Raw genomic sequence first — 23,118 nt, 5'->3', positions numbered from 1 at the left:
TTTTTATTACTTTGAATAAAGTTACTCATCACTAAAATATACACACAGCTAGAATTACGGGTACAGAAATAGAAAATAAAGTCATCACTAGAATGATGCTATATTGCAGCTAAATCCCATATTCTTTCAACAGAGAACCTAACTAGGATTGAACCAAAAAATCTGAGGAGGGAGAAGAAAAAAAAAGTTAATGAGAAGGGAAAAAAAAAAAAACCCAAACCCAGAAAGGTCAGAGTTGAGTTACATGTATCTAGGTAAATAAAAGAGTTCTGAAATATTTCTTAGAAACTATCTGGAGAAAGCGCTTTGTACAAGATAAGATGCATCAATCTAAAGGTCACAGCAAAGATGGAAAGGGCAGCTTTCTGAGAAGGTGAAAGAAGTTATGCTTTGGTGTTCCTTCCATCGTCTCAGTCTTTCCAGTACTAAAGTACATAACAAGCCAAACACAACACTCTTTGAAATTACCTTCTGAGGCGGACATAAAAGCCTTGCCTGCCCTTAATACCACCAATGTGACTCAAGTCACATCGTGGACTCTGACAAGAGTCCTCCAGTGAACTGAGATGTAGCACATGAAGGCATCACCCTTAGTCAAACAACTTCTGTGATGCAGGATTCAGTCTGTGCAGGAGAATAAGAAAAAGAATTCCTGTCTAAGCCTCAGCTGTTCCAGCTCATATGTCCAGTATTTCAGTGCATGTGTACAGTTACTGTAACTTCTTACATTTCTGCAAATAGATTCACTGAAGAGTGATCTATCAACAAAGTCAGGTTCTACTGTTCCATCCTGGTCTGTGGAAGGAAAAACAGAATTATGATTTCTTGCTATCTCGTGCCCACAAAACTTTTCAAAATGAGTTTACAAGTTCTTGTTGCACTGGGGAAATCTTAGAAACACTACCAGAACATCTGTATCTGCATTTGCAAGCTTATTTGCTCAACACCCCTCTATAAAGTTTTCTTTCTTTTTATCATAGGAACTTAAGTCTCAGCCTGTAAACCTAAACTTTAGCCCCAAATATATTATCTTTCAAAATTTAAATAGTATGTTTGAGGTCCATTGAGCTTCTGTAAAGTTAAAATTTTCACTGTATGTTTATTCTCAGTAACCAGGACTATTTTCTTCCTAAGAGCTACTAATTCTGAGCATCATTAATACAACTGACAAAAAGCCCCTGAAGAATCCCACTGATGTGCCACATCAGATTACTTTTGATAAAAGCAGCAGGACAATTGGTTTGGAATAGAAAGAAACAATAGAAAAAAAAAAACATTTCAGAACAATGTAAAATTGTATTTTGAATAAGTAATAGGTGAATATTTTTATTTGTTCACTTTCTTTTTTCTGAATGCACTGTTAAACCTAAATTTGTCTGAAGATTTATCATATCAATCCCTGTTTCCATCTGAGAGGGAATCACTGTTCACTCAAAGATACTGACGCCTTGGAGAGAATTTTGGCCTTAATGATGCTATTAGACAACTCTTTTCACAGTCACTGCAATGACAGTAGCTTTCATTTCTCTCACATATCAGACTCAAAGTCAGAACCAAATTCTCAGTTTGCAAGTCAGAATGTCTTCTGGATATTTACGACCAACCACTGAAATCCCCAAAACCCATCAGTGATGGCAAATAGGACAGAAATAGATAATCTTGCTTGTTTTTTCCTTAATAAACTTGCATTCATAAAAGAAACAGGAACAGAAACCTTGAAGAAAAAGGTCCTCTTTCATCACACCCACTACGAAAGCACAAATCCACTCAACCTTTCTCGGAAGAGCCACTTCAAGAAAAGGAATCATGTTTGTGTCTCTGTCTTCATGTTTCACCTCTTCACTTATACTGTCAGCAACAAAATCTGATTTTTCTTTTCATTCCAAAGTCTTTTTTTTTTTTTAAAAATGAGATACATTGTTACCAGCTGGATCTATAGGGATGGTTCATCATGACATTACACATGCCTTTAAGCAGAAGAATGATGTCTATATATATTAGTCCCTAACATCAAGTGAAGGAGCCCAAATTTAACCACCACAAACATGAATTACTTCTGTTACCTTATAGTAATCCCTGTACCAGATGGTTTACAGAACAAAACTAGGAATAAAATAAAAATGAGGAAACTATTTTCAGCCTCATTCTTTATTATTGAAAATTTTATTAACTGATAAAAGGATAGGCATCAGGTTTGGTAGGAAGCTGCTTTCAGAAAATACTACAAAAACTGAGCTGTGTGACTTCAGAGAGGGTGACAGGCAAAAATTGGTTTCAGGAGATCTCAAAAGTAATCCTTTTTCACTGCATGTTTTCAAGCAATGCTGGTTATAACTTACAGAATATTTTTTCTGATCTCCAATTCAACAACAAAGTAGGAAGTAGAATTGAAAAAAAAAAAAAAATTACTTACGCTGCCCCCACCGGCCTGTTCTTGGATTCAAATAATTTGGATAAAGTCCATTAGGACGATCCATTTTTTGAAGTAACTTCCGAATGTGCATGACCTAAATTAAATCAAGAATCAGGATCACCATTAACAACATCGATCTGCTCACCGCACGTAATTAAATCCAATATTTTTCTTGGGTTTTTTTGGTTTTTTGGTTTTTTTTTCCCAGTTGTAACTTTTCTTAAACTGAAGCCAGAAGCTTTCTTGAGGGCTTCCTGCAGATTAGCACATTTTTGTTTTTAAAGGACTGCTCATCTAAGCATGTTTAAAAATTATTATTTTCAAATGTACACTGAAACAAATAAGGAAACTTGTATTGTCATAAATTTCCACTTGAAAAAGTCGCCTATTTGGTAACAGAAATACAAGTATAAAAAATTCACCTGCTACCAGGAATACAAATAGAATTCAATATAGGAAGTACTCCCCCTTTAATGCAATTTATGATGAAAAAGTATAGAAGACACTTGTACGACAAGAAAACTGAATTTGAGACCCACCTTGTTGTAGTATACAGGGTCCCCTGTCAAATAGCTGAGGTGGACAAATTCCATGTGCAGAGTACCAAACTCAGCAAGGATGCTGCTGCCAGCAGAAGCCCAGCCCCAGTTTCGACCCACACCGCTGAATTCCAACAAATATGCATAAAAAAAGTGACAAAACAACAAAAAATTCAGAATTACTGTGCAGAGCACTAGTAAAAACAACTACAGCAAATTAAAAAAGTAATGGCAAAATATTAACCCATACTTAAGAATACAGGCATTGTGGTTTCATTGTTCAGTTGGTTCATTGGCTGGGTCTTTTTGGAAAAAAAGATACCATAACCTCATCAACAAAAAATCCTGTGATTAAAAGATATAACATCTTGATATATCTCACAAAAATACAGTGACTTAACACTGGGCCCAATCTTATTGCTCTTTATTCATTGTATGTTCCTAAGATCGCAAATCAAAAGCAATTATCAGATGCGATCAGCAGACTTCCGAAGGTGGCAACATTTACTTCCCTGTTCTGCCAGACATCTGCTGTGTTCCCTTTATTTATGTGGGATGCGCTTCAAGTCAGTGTTAGATACTCCAGCAGGATGGGACTGGGACCTACCTGTATCTACATAGGAAAACAGTATTTTCACTGTAAGCAGAATATTACGAGTTCCTCATGCTCACATAAAGAATCAACACAAAGTATCACGTGTCTTGTATCTTTTTCACTCTAAGAGACACCATCTTGCTAATTTATAACTCCTTAACTACTTATGTTTTAATCTAATGTGGAAGTTTTCACCACCTTTCAAGATTGGGTCTTTTAATTTCTGAAGTTAACTGCATTTTCCTGGAGATTACTTCTACTTCCTGTCATAAAAGACCTCAGTTATGATTAAAACTACAATCAATTAGGAATGTCTTCTTACTTATTTTTTAAATTATAAAGAGGAGATGTAAGGGAAAAATGTTGGTAGTGGTGCGGTACTTATAGCACTGACCTGAGAGAGAACGAGACCTTTTAAAATACAGTTACCACTGTTTATAGAGCATAGAGAGACAAAATCATAGCTTGTCTCAGGGCTTTTTTGGTACAGCTCTCATAAAAAGAGAAAATTAAGTACTTCATTAAGAATACAAAAGCTAATAAAGTCAAACATTTTCCATGTATTTCTTTCAGGTCTTGTCTCTTACTGCATGTCAGGCTTGTGATAAGTGTTCTCATATCATAGAATCATAGAATGCTACAACTGGAAGGGACCTCGAAAGATCATCCAGTCCAATCCCCCTGCCGGAGCAGGAACACCTAGATGAGGCTACACAGGAACGTGTCCAGGCGGATTTTGAATGTCTCCAGAGAAGGAGACTCACACCTGCTACTGTCACTGCCCCTGGCAACTATTTTCTGCTGTGAGGCTGCCTGGTTCTGTGCATGACCAAGAGACTGACCTGTCAGTAAACACATAAACATAAACAACACCAGCATGCAGGAAACTTCTGGTGCTCCAATCCTTTCACCTCTGCCAACTGCAAATCCTCCTCCTCCCTGGTCCTGCTTTCCTGACTGTGCTCTGATGCCTGACCTGTGTGTTTTACTGATCCCTATCCATGCAGCTACTGCTTCCAGCTTTTTAAACCTCACCATCTGTGTTGCCTGAGCCAGTGAACCAGGTGCCTGTGCTGCCTGAGTACAGCCACCTGGGCCATTCAAACATACTGGAATCGTGGGACAGGTCTGGGCTGAACAAAGCAAAAAAAACAACAAAAAAAACTTATGCACAGACGAATTTCAAGCTGTATGAAACTGCAGGAAGAATGGAAGACTGAGTAACCATAATGCCCTGCAGAAAGTGCACAGGGAAATTTAACCCAACAATATTAATTCTACAGAGGTCCAAAAAATGGGGAAAGTGCAGCACACGCAAAGCAGAGAAAACCAGGCAATGGTGGTGAGGTCCTGTGCCGAAAGAAGGGCAAACCACAGCTCCACGGTCATCACCCAAGGAATGACAGCAAAGTGAGGATCATTTCCTGATCACAAAAAGACAAGTAAGGCTAATGCTCTCAAAGCAGCCCTAAACCTCTTCACAGTCTAACAAAGCACAACAAATATCTCTTCTAAAAGGAAAAAAAATTAAAAACTCTCTGCTATTTACTGTCCTGCATCACTTAAGCGTACACACAATCTAGACATGCATTCTAATTCAGCTCCTGTTTAAGAACATAATATTTTTTTTAAATGACTTGCATCAAAAACACTTTATTGAAATCTGAGGGAAAACCCAGCATTGAACAAGCAACACAAGATAAATTAGACAAGGCATTGCAGACTATTTAAGCTCAGTATCTGAACAGCCATCTAAAGAAGCCTCTCCATCTCCATAAACCATAGTGGATTTCAGCACACTAGCCTTTATAACTAAGCTAAACTGGAAAATGAATTAATATCTTCAGAGTCCCATCATCTTCTCAAACATCATGAGTCTTCTAAGGGTAATATACAGCTCAAACAGTAGTAACCCAGTAAGTTCAACCATGGCCTGTAAACAATTTTGGTTTTTAATTGGTTCTTTAATAACTACAGAATCAATGATTAAGCTCTAGGGTAAAACATGGCATAATACACTGGGTATGTTTCAATGGCATGCTGAATTCCTATTGCAAAATCATGAAAGAAAAAATAAATCACAGTCACAATTTATTGCAGTTAATGAGGCAGAATGCTCTCAACTCTATTAAAATTATTCTGAAGTGCCAGGAATGCCAATTTGTCTGCACCTTCTACAGTTCCACTATTAAGAAAAACTGACATATGCCATTACTAATTTTAAGTTAGAGGGAGGGGGAAGAACACACTTCCCCACAAAAGAAAATTCATTACCTTTTCAGATTCACCATTGCCCATGGTATACCCGTAGGTGTGTTGAAGGCTGGAAGAAGCTTTCCTGCCAGTTGCACGGCTTTGATCTTGAAAACCTAAGATAGTAGGATCAATTGCAAATAGTTACAAAGTCTGGTTTATCTCCAAGAACTATAAAGACTGAAATTTCCTTGCCACACCCACCTCTTTGTATTAGAAAATCTTTACATTGTAAAAATCATATTAACTTATCATTTATTTTTTACTTGTTCCCTTTATAATTCCATTAAGATTTGAACATGAAAAGAAAACTTGTCATTTTCATTTCTTTCCTTCCACGCTCTCCAGCAATAGTGCTCAGGTTCCTATTAAAGAAGAATATCAATTCTCCTCCTACCTCCCTCCACCAGCATTAGGTATTTCAACTGCTTCCTAAAGCAGTCTTTAAATCATACTTTATATTTTGTAGCTAAAAAAAAAGACAATTCCCCCAGCCCCCATACAATTATTTTAACTTTTACAAACTTCCAATCTCCCTTTAACAAGATACATATAGAGAGAGCAGACCGAGTTCCTATTTTATGAACATTGTCTATTCAAAACCATATAGATGCAGTTTCCTGTAGCTTTTCCTTCATTGATAATGCATGAAAAAAATAATTATAGGCTTAATCTTCCTGTCAAGTCTGATTACTCATAGAAATTACTGACAGAACAAATCTCTTTCATTTCTAGTGTTCTACTTACTTCTGGAACATAAATCTGTAATAGCTTTATTCAGAGCCTAGTGTTCATTAATTAATGAAGCAATTGGGAGAAAGTTCCTTCTAATCCTATCAAAAGCACCTTTTCCAAGAAGGCATATTCAGTAGATCCCCACAACATACAATTGTTTTAACCAGTTAGTTGCTAGAATACACTTTAAGCTACTCATTCACTACATTTCTGCAAAATTACCTGCTTAATTTGGAGATAACATTATTCATCAGTTTGAAGCACTGCACAAACATTTAAGAAAAAGAGTTACTGTGCCCCAAAATAACTTATGCAACACAGACATGCTGTAGAAACATTATCAACTACCTGACCAATATTCTCTAATCAAGAAGAATAAGTTTCAGAACAAGAGCTTTAAGAAAGACCACAAGGCAGCTCTGCTGGATTTTGAAAAGGATTTCTCCCTTTTGTAAAGTCTATAGAAGGAAGACAGAAGAGATGCTCACTGGAGAGAGAACCAATTCTGAAAAGTAAGCAATCAAGAGCATCCTCATTTTTCACATGAAGATGGGAAAAGATCAATACCTTAATATTTGAGATGACTAGTGAGACATGAAATAAACTAGGAAATAATATTAAAGATAACATCTAATTGTATTTGATACAGTGGAGTATGGAGAGATGGAGATGGATCTGAAAGAAATAAGCCAGGAATAAAAACTTTCACAGAGGTTCTCTAAATGAATTGTAAGATGGGATAAACCTAAGCTGAAAGATACCTCTGAATATGATTTGACAGTATTATGAAGTAACAGAGGCAACACGGCTTGAATGTTTTTTTACCACAGATGCTGACAAGAGACAGTCTTTGAGAAAATATGCAGAAATTTAGCAGTAAAGTTCAGATAATACTCTGACCTTGAATAAAGGACCAAGTCAAAATAGGAAGGCATAGTATAAGTAAGGTATAATACAGGTGGAATCTATGGTAAATGGGGAAAAAAAAAAACAACCCTCTGAAGAGAACTAAAAGCTCTGTCTTGGCCCAGTTACATATAAACTATCCAATTTGAATATATAAATGTGTCAAAAATTCATGCTGAATTTTTGAGTAGGAGGTGGATCAAGACCAGACAGAACTATCTACAGGGAGTCATCAAAAGGGTGTTCCTCAGCAGCACAAACAAGCTTCAGTACCTAATCCAGAACAGAACGGTGACTTCCGGTTAAATAGTACACAGTTGGGAAAGACATTTGTGGCATAAATTTGTTTAGCTTCAGCTTTTAGATCCTGGACCCTCTGAAAGTATTGTGTTATTGTCTAGTTCATTAATAAAAGACACTGAAACATTAGGGTAAGAATATTCAATGTGAGAACATGTCTAGAAACCTCCTCACTAGAAGAATATTCTTAATGGCTAACTATGTATCTCTATCCATCTTTTAATCAATTTGAAATGTACTTCAGTGATCTGGGGAACGAGCTATAGGAGCAGATGCAGTTTTTAGTAAGAATGCATAAAGCAAAGGCGTATAAAGCTTATCTAAACATGCATGAATTTAAATCAGGACAGTTAAGGCAATCACTGTGTTGGCCACTTTAGCACATGAACAACCCAGAGTATCGGGGCAGCAGCAGTAGCTGCAAGTTTGGACAACCAGGCCAGCAGTACCTGCAAGAACTTGCTGTGGTTAGAGCTGCCCTCCTGTCACCTCAGCTGGGATGAGGACTGTGTGCTGCTAATCTAGCATCAGAAGGTAACACTCCACCCCTCTCTCTCTCTCATCCAAGACTGAATCGAAAGAAACACTTAAAAAAAATCAGCCAAAGACATGCCTTTACTTTCTGTTACTGCCATCTCAGCCCCACTTTGCCACTGCTTCTGGACAAAAAAAAAAACCCCAAACACCTAGTGCTTGGTACCGTGCTTACCTATGTAGACTGGAGTGAGAACTGAGAGACAGCTGCACAGGTTTTTATCAGAGCAAAACAACAAGAAGAGATGCAGAGAAAAGAAAGAAATGTAGCAAGCAGTGGTGAATAAGATCCCTTTATGGGAGCCTACAGATGTGATGAGAATGCTCTGCTGAGCTTATAAAAGTGGCTTATTTTAATAAGTTTCAGACTTACCATAGGAGCAACAGCAAATGCATTAGGCTCTAGCTTTCAAATAAAGTGCTGGCATCAGACAACATGGTTACTTATCATACAGTAAGTATTTTTATTTTTTTAAAAAAGGTTGAACTGATAGATTCTCTTTCAGCCTCGGCAGTTCCCTGCTGACAGGCAATGCATTTCAAGAAACACATAGGCAAGAAGAGCTGAGAAGAAAAACAACAACAACAAAAAAGAATGGGTGCCTTGAAAACAAGCTCGTTAGGAAACAGTAAAAGAATCGAGGTATTTAATCCAGATAAAAGATGTTCAAGAGAGGATAAGATAATGACTTTTGAGCATATAAAAGGCTAATACAAGGAAGAGGAAATAATTTTTTTCCCATAGACACGGAGAATACAAAATAACACCAAAATGGAGCACGGGAAAGTACATTAGTTATTAGGAAAAAGTTGGTGAGAAGGATAAGTCATAATGAAACAGGACTGTGATTGCTGCAGAGTTATTACTACAGCTTTTAAAAACACCCTGATTTGACTCCGCCAGAGAACAGAATAACTGAAAGCTACACAGCTTCCTCACCACCTTTCCAGTCATATTGCCAACTAGTCAAATGCCTAGTGCACATTGCATACATACAAGAGGAAAGTGTTTTGTCTCTATTGGGACCTTGTGCCTACTCTCTAGACTCACATAGCACCTTTGTAACTGGTGCATAAATCATGGAGACCACCCGCCCCCAAGTTTCTTTCTTAGCACAAGCTCCAAAGTACAGGATGCTAGAGCAGAGAGGGAGTCACAGAAACCAAAGTAACAACAGCTCTCAAAGAAATGCTGTTCTTGCAAGATAACACAATATTTTTTCAAATGTGCATTCACACTTGCATTAATTATAGAATTTAGCATGCAGTGGCATTAAGATGTGGAGGTAACTGATCAGAGTCTTCTTAAAGACCCCATAACAGCTCTAACAAGGCATCCTATTTTGAAGATGCAAAAATACTGTTCTAAGTAAACGTATATTAATCCCAGGGTAGCTGTTCTGTCCATTCTCAAAATATGGACATTTTTTCAGAAAAGTTTCAGAAGCCACCACAGATTTGGAGAAGCATTCCCATTTTACATCGCAAAAATCTAATACACTAAATCCATGAATTTACATGGTCTTTGGTAGGTTAATGCTTATTTTTGCAAATTCTGTAAAGCAATGAAAGGATTTTTTCTCCCTATCAAAATACAAATCAAGCTTTTTACAGCTAGAAGGGGAGAGAGTGAAAAAGTGGCAAAAATAGCAAAACGTAACCCACCAAATTGGATAAGTGGATCCCTCATTAAAATGAACACATTGATCAGTATCTACAAACCAGCATGTACAGCAGACCAGCTGTGAGGGCCTGAAACATTTGCATCCACTAAATTGATGCTTAAAATATCGAACCTGCCACCCACCCGACAACATGAAAGCTTGCACCCAAGTCTATTAATCCAAGTAAGGTGAAAATATTCAGCAGAAAAGGCCTTAAAAATTATGATGATTCTTCAAAAGCCTCCTTAATGTATCCAGTGACTGCTGAGATGCATGCCTGCAACTCTTAGAAGACCATGTTATGCTAATACCGCTGTTAGATGTTCCCTTCCAGCACTATGAATGGCAAACAGCCTCAAATGGCCTCTGTTCCTAACTCTGAGGAGGATTATAGATGTTTTATACAAATAAAGAATCTCTTTCATTTATGTGCATAGACCAGTCTTTGAGTCATTCTTCTTAAACAGTAATAAACGCCAGACTTCTGCTTAATCTGATATTTATTAACTAGTGAGTATCCACAGTCATGCAATGTGGCTGGTTCTGTGGGTTTGATAACTTTTGATCCTTGAAAAAACACCAGGCAAAACATATACTGCACAAGTTCACAAACATGTAGTACTCTCATAATGGCTACTAAATCTTGCACGTTTCCTTTGAACACTAAGCATGAAGATGAGGAAGATCTAGCTACCGAATGCAGATAAAAAACCAGAGCATTTGACAGCAATACTATAGTTAGACCCTTGAGCAAAATATTTGCTATTTCTTGGCCCAATCTAGAATAGTTACCTTTCTACCTTCAAAGTTCAATGTGCAGTAGTGAACTAACTCTTTGCTGCCCTTTTGTGGCTAACCACCCATTTTAAAGCTCAGCTTGTCAGATAGGACTTTCCGCATGAGCAGACATAGAGGCTCGTGGTATCACTTACTGCTGAAAATCAAGATCAGCAGCATTGTCACCAAAGGAAAAAAAAAAAAAAGAAAACTAGCTAAATAAGTATTGCTGCTTTGTTGCCTATTTATATATAAGCCTTACTGCATAGTAAGATGTCCGCATGCCAGATGAATAGCTCTAAGTTCCAACACACTTTCCCCCTTGAAGACTGAGAACTCCTGGTTTACAATGTTCCTATGGCATTTCCCTCTGCAAGTGGGGGTCATCCTGCTATCAAGAAATGAAGAAATTACTCCCCCTTTACATATTTGCTTCTAATAAATTCCTGTGATTTAATGACAAAGGCATCTTGTGAGATGAGGGAGATCCAATAAGATTCTGGTAACATTTCAGCTGTCATGGTATGAATTGAGAGTGGGAGAGCACTTCAGCTGTATTTTACAGATGTTTGTGAGTGAAGATTGAAGAGGTATGTCACCTCTAGAATTGGTCCTGAGAATGTAAATCTATATTCATGTGAGATTTAGCAAGGCAGCTACAAACTACACCACCTATAGTGGTGAAACAATGTAGAACGACATGAATACAACAGCACCACTTCAGCATTATAGGTCATAGCAAATGTTCAAGGAAAGAATATTTGCAGATACTGTAAAGACAATGCCACAGCTTTTGCTTTTGCTGTCTTTAGTGAGCTGTAATGATTATCAAAGTACTTGATGAATACACTTAACATTTCTAAAAGACTGAAAGTCTTTAAACAAGAGAAGACTTATCCTGCAAAGGGATGCTCTGTGACTTTTTATTACTTTCTCTATGATAGAAACAAAATTAATATAGAAATGGAAAATCTAAACCTATCTCAGCAGTTTAAGATCAGAGTTTAAAAATAGGAATCAACTTGAATCTGAACTATGCTGCCAACTTAAAAAGGCTATGACATGCCGGCTACTCTCAATCACCTTGTCACTCACGGGCCAGGGTACAGTTTTCCAAGATGAGCTGCTCCATTACCTTCCCAGAGACTGAGGTGAGGCTGACCAGCCTGTAGTTCCCTGGGTCCTTCTTCTTGCCGTTTTTGAAGGTAGGAGTAATCTAAGGGTGATGCCATTCATCTTGTGCATTAGCTTTGGTGTCCAATGATACTCATATAAACCTTAGCCTTTTAAGCTACTACACTTTTGTAAGGCATGCAGCTGTCAAACGCAGATGATTTACACAGCCAGAGAGAAAGAAACTTGGCTTAATTCCTTAATTCTAACAGTCTTTACAATTTCAAAACACTGCCAAATTCACCCTAACGGAAATCTAGGAGCAGTTACTTCTGATGGTGCAACTGTTGTTGCAGAGTCCTCCTGCGCTATGAGAATTCTGATCTCTCAGGAACTGGATAACACAGATAGTACTTCATCCATAAGTGATGTACTTTATCCATAAACTTGTACTTCATCCACAAACTTGCCAATTTACTCATTTCATAAGCAAATAAACCTTCATTAAATGTTCCTTCTTTCAGAAATAAGCACACAAACACAAACTCTATCAAAATAAAACAAACAAAAAGAACCCAAAAACCCAAACACATTACCAATTCAGTAAACTCAAGAGAGTCAACATTTATCAATGTTTATGACTGCCTCCTCCTGCAACCTGGTTCTGATCCAGGTCTCTCTTCCCTCTAGAGGTTTCCAAAATCAAACCAGGTTTTTCTACACTAAAAGAAAAAATGCCTTTGTAAAGAGATTTTCTGAAACTCCCTTAGTTTTCAAAACATGCAGACTAGGCTGACATTTTCTTTAACCAGTAACACCACACGTGAGACTTCTACAAATAGTTTTACAAAAGAAAATCACACTGGTTACGTCCCTGAAAGATATGCTTTTGTTGACAATTTTAAAGAATGGTAGGAAGGCAAGAAAGGCTGTCCAGTTTCAGGTGATGCATGAAACTAGGTGGTATAACAGTTGCCTCTGATGCAAAGATGATGGCTACACAAGCCTTACTATCCTTATTCTGTCTGAGGTTCAGAGACTGATCTTGTAGAAAGTTTCTAATGCAGTGTATCAGAACTATCTTGACTTCAAGAAAAAAGCTGTAACTGTGCTCTCTATTCTACTTCTGAAACAAAAAGCTCCGTAAAGCCCACAGGACACTCAAGTCTCCAGACGTCCCCTTTCCCAGAGGCTCTGGACAGTTCTGAGATAAAAAAATAAAGGCCAGGTTTGTTTTTTTTTTTTTAATACTAAATACAGGGACAGGTAAAACACTAGTAAAAGAGATGGCAAAAAACTATTCCATCATATCAACTGATCTGGATGGATGAGATAACCTAGAAAAACTATCCTACTGGTAGTTCCTAAGTTAGAGTTACACTGAAAAGCATTACAATCCTTATTTGATCATATTATTCAGCTACAATCTCCAGTCTACAAACAAGCAGAAAAATAAACACAGAAAAATACTTCAGCTACATCAGTTAAATGTAGATAAGACAGATATTATCTGGTTGACTACAACTTTCCCTATTTACATTTTACAAATTAGTAATTATATGTTTTCTACCATCAGCAGGGAAAGATTCGCAAAATTCTGATTTGCTGAATTCTTAAGCGATGCTATCTTTATCTTTTAGTAAAGTTTTCCAAAACTGCCTTCCTGGACAACAGACATCAGAAATCTAGTTACTGTTGACTAAGGCATCTTAGGATCTAATGAAATATTCATTGTTTTCACACTGTTGATATATTTGAAAAATTTACATGAGAAAGTTCATGCATATATTAGTTTATTAGAAATACATGAATATTTTGCTCTAGAAGATATAAACATAAAAATTTGGCATGCATTGGACAACCAGCTAGTCACATTTAAACTACCTGGCACTGGCTAATAAAACCTCAATTAAACTGCATAGTTTCCATTCAAGAGTCTTATCAGCTTCCTTGGCATGGATGTCATGCATATCTGAGTGGAAAAGTTACATGTTCTCCATTTTTAAGGGGCCTCCAAATCTGAGGCACTTTGCACCACTCAGTCAACATCACTTAAAATTCAGAATAAATGCAATGAAAATCTGGCATGTAAGTGCCTCCCTGATCTGATCATTCCAGGAAGATATAATACACTGTTTCTCATCCCATCTAACTGAGCCAAAATGCACGGCAGTCTTGAGTTAATCTTCTATTATTATTAGAAAGTTGCTTTCAGGCCAGGCAATTTTTGCTTTATCTTTCCTTCTTTTCATATCTGACTTCTTCACCTAAGTTTTCCAGCAGAAGCAGTATTAACCTGCCAGATTAGTTACTTTAGTAAATAGTCTCAGGACTAGAAGCAACAGTCTTGAATTTGCACAACATGCCAATCACAATCACTCATTCCTAAGCATGCTCCAAGGATGTTAGTGGACTTTTAAAAGACTCTTGGATTATTTCTTCTTACTGAGAGAGCTAATAGGGAACCAGATGTGAGCGTAGAGACAATGTCTGGCATCTGGCTTAAATGTTCTCCCACTAGTTACTGGCAGAGAGAAAGTAGATTGATTTAGAAAGCCTGGAAAAAGGGAATGGAGAAAGAGAGGGACAAAATCTGAATGGCCATCAGGAAACCAAACAAAAGAGCCATGAGGGGACAGAAGATCAGCATAGAGCTCTGCCAGCAGGGAAGTAAAATTGGCAAAAGATAAGGCTTCCAGTCTCCCACAGCACACAATGTGAAGTGCCATGGAGGATAAGTTAAGAGAAAGCAGCACAGGAGCTGAAGAGGAAAACCAAAAGGCATCAGGAGGAAGGACAGGGGGCAGATGGAAGGCTAAAGCAGACAAGGCATAGCAATGGACCATGGAGGGAGTGCCAAGAGTCCAGTGGTACAGAACAGGAGTATGAGGAATATCTTGGGGAACCTGATGGGGGAAGAATGCTTTCTTATCTCCAGAACATATTCTTCAGACCTAGAACTGACCCTAATGTATCAGTCTCTCAACATGCTTTTGTAGTCAAACACACGCAGGCAAAGCAAATGGTAAAAATTAATCTTGGTGTTTTGTTTATTTGTTTGTTTTAAACTAATCAACAATTCTTGTCATTTTGCTGCTACCAGTAGTTCTCCTGAGTAACAGATGACATTATGTTCCTGAAGGTCCTAACCCAACTGATGAGTTTTTAAGAAAGAAAATGTATATTAAGAACCCTAAGTAACAGTTCTAAAGTCAAGTAATTAAGCAGTTCGTGCTCCACTTACAAGTCTTATGAGAATCCTTTTCATGCAATAAAAATTATCTACCTTCTCTGATTATTAATCTCTCTTGACACTGTCTTCTTTTTTGGTAACACCTGCTCCTAACATGTTCTCCACTCATGTCAAATATCTCCTTAATTTCCCATATATTTTTCTCTGCCATGTCATCTTTTTCTGTCCTTCAGGTCTGTGCTTATATTGTATTAATTTCTACTTTCTGTCTCAATTATTCCTCCACCTCCTGTTTCTCTGGAATGTGCTGCCAAGCTTTCCATTTTAAATTAGTCTCGATTTCCCCTTTAGACTTTGCCAGAAGTGACTCAGTCCCCTTCAGACTGTATTTGCCTTTACAAAAAATGTTAAACAGAGATGAAATTACGTATTGTTTCGCACTATGTGCACTCATTATACACACAGACACCCTTCTCCCATTGATATCATGTAACAGATTACAATGCAAAAATCGGTCAGTCTAGAGAAAAAAAAAAAAAAAAAAAAAAAAACAAAGAAAAAAAACACATAGCTTTTACATCTTCAAAAACATATCCTTTACCCAGTGTCAGGTGCAAAATATATTTTATTGCATTGTATCTGATGAAAGTGAGTATATAGTGGTTTTGTTGTTGTTTATTTTTTTTAATGGATGAACTGGCTTGTTTTCAGATTTACAGACATACTTAAATTATCTACAGTTAATATATATTATTAGGACCACATTCTGACAGAAAGTTAGTTGGCAAACAAAAGCTATGAGCAATGAATTAGTAAGCACTGAATCTTCATAGCTGCATAAATTCTGCAAGGCACTTGAAAACCCAGACATTTATTTTGAAAAATGGTAAGATAAATACCCTAAGTTCCCGCAACATAATTTATAGATCCTAGGGACAGAAATGAGACAAACTTTTTTTTTTTATTTCATGCCATACGATCACAAATTTAAAATGCTCAACAGAGCAGCAATTTGATCTTCTATAGAAAATAAAGAATAATTACCAAGACACCTTTGTGTTTCTGTCAATATGTAGTATTTAAGTAGAACATTTCTTCCAAAGATGTATCTGGACTGAGTCATATACAACATATTGACTATTCATGTGTTCAGGAAGCATAACTATCAGTCCTCTGTCTATTTGTGTGTGTGTGTTGGTTTTTTTTCCCTACACTTCTGCTGTTTTTACAAATCCTTTTAAGAACATGATTACCATGACACTTACAGCATACAAACAGAAATCCTTTATTAATGACTTAACCAGAAATAAATTCCTCCTCATATTCAAAACTCCTATTTATAAATCCAAATGCTGATGGGTCTTTTGACACAGGATTTCATGCCAAAAGTTCAAACTGAGCTCCTTGCCTTTTGTGAGTTCCACATACTCTCAAAGCCACAGCTACTCAGAACATATTCCCGTGTTCTGTTCCCACATTTGCCTAGACAAAACGGGTGGTTGTTTGGTTTTTTTTCTTTCTTGTAACTTACAGCCTGCATCTAGACCTTTGGCAACATTAAAACGGACTCCATTTATACAGATCACATTGACCAACTGATTCAGTTTCTCCAGAGTTTTCTATTTAACATATATCAACATGAGCAATTCTACAGTTAGCTATAAATTCTTATAATAATACTTTCATTGTCAAATCACTGCTATACTGATGATCTCTTATGTTCCATTACCTGAATTTCTGGGATGAGGAGGAGGAGTGCAATCAGGCTAATAGCTATCTAGGTCATTTAAATGACCTTTTCTGAATACGGACATAGTTGTGTTATTTGGGTTTACGCACTTATCTGCAATTTTACATTTTGAATTGAAAAAAAAAAAAGGAATATTAATAAATTAGAGAGCTTCTTGGTTATTTCTTTAAAGATTTTTCAGCTGATTATCCAATTCATAAATGCAAATACAGTACTGCTGCAGACAGCTTAGCATCCTCTTGATTCCTAATAGATTAGAAGAGTTCACCATCTTTATCATGGGATATGTGAACACATCATTAGAGACAACATGACTTTTGCTAGTGTTTTTCCTAGTTGTTAGTGGTTTTGCTTAGCAGTTTTTTTGCAGCATTTGTGGTATTTATTTCGTTTTTCTTTCACTGTACCCGTTCTTGTCTAAAATGTTTTTTAAGAGGGAAACAATAAACGAAAACAAGTTCCAAAAGGCATAACAGGCCAAAGATGCCTGGTCTTGAAGTGCTATCTATGTCTCAGGTTGTATTTTTGTTTTGTTTTAAGTGAAAACAAAAATCCTACTGAAAGAACTATGTTTTCAGCTGCCAATAAAGAATGGTATACTTCTTCTCTGGATTAAATCAAGCATGAAAACCCTCATTGCAGACAGTAATGTAGGAGGAGAGAACATGGGAGAACAGTGGGTAGAAATTAGTGTGTTACTGTGTCAACAGTAATGCCAATAAATGAATGTCTGGAAAAATAAGGTAAGATACTGTGCTTGCTGTCACTGTGCCCATCCATATGACTGTTCCACTACTGAAAAGGGAGCCAAAAACTAATAGACATGGTCAGCAGGAGATAACATGGGGTGCAAGTAGTTACAAATGATCCATTCTTTCTTAGCTTTTACAGCCCTCTACAGGAACATGACCAAAGAGTGAGTTTTAATGGTGGCTCTTAGTGCATAGTTACTGTATTTTCTATTGTTAAAACAGCTTATCCTCTATTTCCACCAGTTTAAAGTACGCTATACCAACCAGCTATACCAGACTATTTCCAATCAGACTAAGAGGAAACAAAGTTGCAAGTCAATTTTCCCATCCTTTCTCTCTCATCCAGTGCCGTATGGTACCAAGATGCAGAAATAAATTGGGCCAAATGTCATTTGCCAGTGAAGAAAACATTTAGTACAAGCCTGGTAAACAGAATTTGCACAAGGATTGCAATCCGCACTGCAGTGGCAATGCCCAATATGTGACAGTGCTTTAAAACTCAATAAAAAAATATTTTTTTCAGGCTGTGTCCTGTTAGAGATCAGTGAGCTGTCACAAGCACTTAAGAATAAGCAGCTCATCTCCTGGCAACAAAGTGACAATCTCATCTTTATTGGATAGGACATACACAATGCTGTTCTCTCTTCCAAGACTTCATACCTTTGAAAACTTAATTTAGATAAGCCCCTTCATAGGTACAGTCAAGGCTTCTGTGAAAACAGTTCACAAAATACATTGCCCAACTTACTGAAGACCTATACTTTGTATATTTAGGTCAGTTATTGGGCATATCCATTGGTATATATAATGATTTTACTAATGAGTCTTTCTGAACAGATTCTTGGAAAGGATTGGTTTGATTACCTTTTAATAGAGTATCACGTACTTAACAGCCCTTTCTCTCTATTTTAAATGACAGATTTCAGTCTGGATTTATCCATGGGAATTACATTATCTTGCCCAGAAAGACATGTCATTTTGATGGTGTTTATAAAGATGAGAAAGATGATCATGTAAAAGAACTGTTTATATCTAAAGCTGGCAATGGTAAACACAGTAAATCATTAGTGTTTTTTTAACACTGCAAATACCATAAATAATGGCTCAAGGAAAATAAAACAATAAGCTATCCTTTTTGTTGTATTAATAAATCAGCAGACAAGCAAAATTTGTCATAACAGTGTAAGTGTCCTCCTGCTACTATCACGCAAGAGTCATTAGAATAATATTCACTTTGTTTTCCCTACTTGATGTTGATTCTCAAGCCTAGCCATGAAACTCTGCACATTAACTGACCCTCTATCCATCTCTGGACTTTCGTCATTCCATGCATTATTGCTGGGAGGAATGTTTTATTTGCCACTACCAGTCACATCACAATTTTAATGATTTGTGCATCTCCACTTCATGAAAAAAAAGCAGTCAACAGGTACCTTGTGCACTCTCTCCACAGACAATGCTCTCCAATCTAGATAAGATGCTTAGTTACTCTAAAGGCAAGATAAGGTTACTTCTGCACAACTTACAAATCTTTTTACGGACTGCCAGCAAATGAGCTCTAGGCAAAGCATGCAAGTATAACTTACTAATCCTATTTCTCAGTCAGTTGGCTTTCTTTACAACCCAGAACACACTTAAGCACTGGAAACAACCCCCAAACCCTGTTGCAAACAGCTACAGCTGAACTTTTGGGGGGAAGACCCCAGAAGCCATAGTCTCAGTGTTTGGTTTTATTACAGACTTCCTACAAGATGCTAAGTCAAAAGAGTCAAATCTGAGTTTTCAGAGACCACTGCTAGCTACAGCATTCCTTTTTTCCAGTTCATCTTGTTTCAGAAAATGTGCTGAATTTTCAGAAACTTTAAGATCACTAATCTGTAAATGTGGGCCACAGGATCTCAGAATGCTAACTGCTGAGAAAAAGTACAGTCATACTTCCGTCCACTGAGGCACCCAAAATCCAGTTAATATCTCCAGCCTTTTATCTATAAGTCTGTCCACTACTAAATTGCTGATGTCTGAAATTAGCATGATAACATGTACTCTCACAAGAATACTTTAAACTTTCACAAATGAACATTGTACTGGGCATGTGCCCCATAAATTTTGCAGAAAAGATTAAAAATAGAAGTTCCACATAAAGATAGGCATTAGATGCACCTACACAGAAGGTATGAGCAACGACCTGCTCTTCCCCTGTGATCTGCCCTCTGGTTGGGCTCGCACTCCATGCATTTGCAGGACAGAACAACTTCCTAAGCACTCTGTGACCTACCAACCATCTCAAATCTGGAACGGACAAGTGGCTGTCGTGCTGTACTACAGTCAGCATGCACACTTTGTGGGAAACCCCTGCTCAAAACAGCAACCCATGATACAATTAAAAAAACCCACAAAACCCACATATCCAAACAAGCAATGACTTCTTGAGGATCAGAAGAAAAACAGGCTTACTCACAGAAATGAGCATTAAAGGAGAAATAGTACAAACCCATGTAAACATAGCCCTCATCTATACAGAAAGACACAATATACTAGACATTAACTACAAAAAGTTATGTCATGTTTAAAAATCATTCAAATCACAATTTCAGTTAAATACTCAACAGCCCCAAGTTATTCAGTCTGAAGGAACTGAGCTTCCCAAAGGCAAAGCTCAGAAAGAAAGGGAAAACCCACACATTTGCAGGATCCAGCTTAATTTGAATAAAATCTAGGTACCTGAAGGAAAGTCTGCAGTGAAACAAAAGAAAACCGTGTAACACACCATGTTCCTCTGACTCTCTTAGTTTGGGTTAACTACATCTTTTCAGCATCCTGACAATGAACTGCATTTTGTGTCCTGCCTTCTCCTACCTGGAGACATGGATGCTCCAGCAGGCACCCAGATATGCTTGCTCCACGTACTTTCTCTCAACATCAAAGGATTTTCTTTTCTGCTCTCAATATACACAGGATCTCACTCAACTCCTAACATACCTGAGACAGCAGAAAATAAAGCATGCCAGAACACACAGGGGAAAAAACAAAATCCTTAAACCAAGGCTGCAAGTTTATGAAGGCACTACAGATGGAAATAAGATTAGTGAAAGTCTAATATCAAAAGACTTCATCTTCCAATTTAGACAGCCAAGGGAAGGAGGAAGGAGTCACTATGAGAAAAGCTGCTATTTGAAGGAGTTCACTGACCATCCCCAGGGTGACACCAAGCCCCAGAAGGTATCCATGGTGATGAGGGCTTACCACCATGGGGAGCCACAGAGCATCAAAGTTAAGGTGTTGTTGCAGCCATGGGGAAGGCACAGACTTGACACTTGGAAGGCAGGAGACTCCTTCCTCAGTTAGGGAGATGCAGATAACTCTGTAACGATGAGTATGTGTGGCTAGGACTTGCTATGTAACAGGCAAGTATGCTGAGTCACTCTGGAAAGACAGACACTTTCTTGAAGCAAGGAGTAAGAGGTCTTACATCACGGAGAACAACTGGAAGATAGATAGTGGCTTCTTCCCCTCCTGCTGCTCTTGTTTCTTCTGCAAATGCCAACTCAGCAAATTGGACTTGAACTTACACCAAAGTAAAAAAATCTCTTAAGGAGAATACTGCTTTCTGGTCCCTTCTCACTGGAGATACTTCCTGAAGAGCAGGGATAGTCAGCCTTGCTGGTTTCAGCCCTATCAGAAATTCACCTTCTCAGACTTAGGTCTTCTTTTGGTCAGGAAGACTGTGATGGCAGGGGCCTCATCACTAGAACTGCCTCAGAGAGAAAGGGCAACTGCAACTTCATTGAAAGCTCCAGGAAACAAAAGGTACCCAAGGATTATTAACAATCAGGAGAGATGACACAGTATCCAGAGACACTGAACATGCCAATGATTTGGATCACAGTGAAGAGATTACAATTCCTGTGGATTTGCTCAAAAATTTGGACTTTACCTATCTATTCTTCAAGAAGTTGGACAGACATTTGGCTTGTAATATGAGTATCACATTCATTCTAGCAGTGGGTGTAGTCACTGCCAAAGACTACTGGGCAAGAGCTATAAATGAGAAGAGACAGCAATTCCTCAAATAAAGCTGTAAAAAACTCCGAATATTTTGAACACACAGCAATCAAGTCTGGTATCTTCTTTATTTGCAAAAAACAGAGCAACATTGTTCTTTGTGTTGCTTATGCTTCATTGCTCCTATGATCATTTAGGTGTTTAATTACAGGATTATTCTGCATATATGCAACACTTGGGCTCTACAGCTGCCTCTCTCCTTCCTAGAACAAATGCCCATTTGGAGAGCAGAAAGTCCATTCATGGTGTCTTCACAAAGGCTTGGAAGTGAACAAACTGCTCCTAGCAGGGTTCAGCATCTTCACTGCTGTCTTTTGGGCAGTCTTCAGAAATGAGGAACAATGGGCCTGGATCCCGCAAGATGCTCTAGGAATCTCCATCTGCCTTTATGAGCTCAAAGAAGTTCACATAGCCAATATGAAGAACTGCAGCTTGTTTCTGCTGGTATTGTTGGTCTATTATGTCTTCCTTGTACTTATTACTCCTTTGCTAATCAGGTGTGGGGACAGCATAATGGAAATTATAGTTCTTGGACCATTTGACTCAGCACATCACAAGAAAATCTGATTTCTGCTGAGGTTTGGTGCCCTACATCAGGTTCAGACACACCTTTTACTGTCCTGGGTCTTGAGGACATTTTAACTCCTGCTCTCCTGGTAGCCTACTCTCACAGATTTGACATTCAGGCACACTCATCACAGGTCTGTCTTGTATCTTCTACTGCAGCTTATGGCTGTGGTTTGTTGGCAAGCTTTGCTGTGCAGCAATAACACAGAAAGATCAGCCAGCTCGTTTCTGCTTGGTGCTGTTCGTTCTCACTGCTTGCATGGTTGATGCTTTTTTGCGCCAGGAGTTGAAAGCGTTCTGGGTAGGCAGTGATTTTACAAAGCAGCCCTTCTATCCTCCCTCAGAAATTGGTATCAGCTACTCCGATGCCCAAAAAAACCCAGATCCACAAATGTGACTGAAAGAAGTGGAAGAATATAATCAGTCATATACCAAATAAAGACAAATGAGACTGATCTTGAATGAGATCTTAAATGGGAGAACTGGATAGGCACCATGGGAGATGAAAGAATTCCAGAGCTGCATCCCGAGAAACCAGCTGATTTTATATATATATAATCAAACTCTATTTGATAGATGGATAAGAGGAAGCATAGTGGTGCCTGTGAACTCAGAAGGAGGAAAATTTGTAGTTCTCACACCTTTAACTACAAGATGATGGTTCCTTTTTGACAGAAATGCCAAATGTAAACATTTTATCTATTCTATACAACCTGGAGAAAAGACGTGCCTCATTCTCACAGTATAGCTTCCAGACACTTTCTACTAAGCAACTCTCCTAAACCCTGTACCTCCAAAAATAATTAGTAGCTTGTAATTGAGCATAGGCACAATGCATTTTGTACTTCTTATTTAGAGATTTAGGTACTTAGAGATTATGCCTATTAATGTACAGCTTAATAATGAATAATGATAAAGTAAGCCCTTTGTATTAATTGCTTAGTAGAACCTGGGAAGAAACCTCT

The 23,118-nt window shown here is 37.8% G+C and overlaps 1 protein-coding gene across 1 annotated transcript in view; it reads right to left on the bottom strand.

Moving 5' to 3' along the window:
* The window catches only part of MAN1A2 (mannosidase alpha class 1A member 2), a 145,575-nt gene that overhangs the window by 44,348 nt on the left and 78,109 nt on the right, over window positions 1–23,118 (bottom strand). The window contains exons 6-8 of the mRNA XM_080347010.1: window positions 5,822–5,916; window positions 2,953–3,076; window positions 2,414–2,507 (exon numbers count right to left, since the gene is read on the bottom strand). Coding sequence (XP_080203136.1) covers window positions 2,414–2,507; window positions 2,953–3,076; window positions 5,822–5,916 — 313 coding nt within the window. The remainder of the gene's footprint in view (window positions 1–2,413; window positions 2,508–2,952; window positions 3,077–5,821; window positions 5,917–23,118) is intronic.

Source organism: Nesoenas mayeri (genome assembly GCF_963082525.1).
Source record: "Nesoenas mayeri genome assembly, chromosome: 1".
In the NCBI taxonomy this organism is placed as follows: domain Eukaryota; kingdom Metazoa; phylum Chordata; class Aves; order Columbiformes; family Columbidae; genus Nesoenas; species Nesoenas mayeri.
The sequence above is the reverse complement of the archived record's forward strand: the minus strand, read 5'-3'. Positions and strand labels throughout refer to the sequence as shown.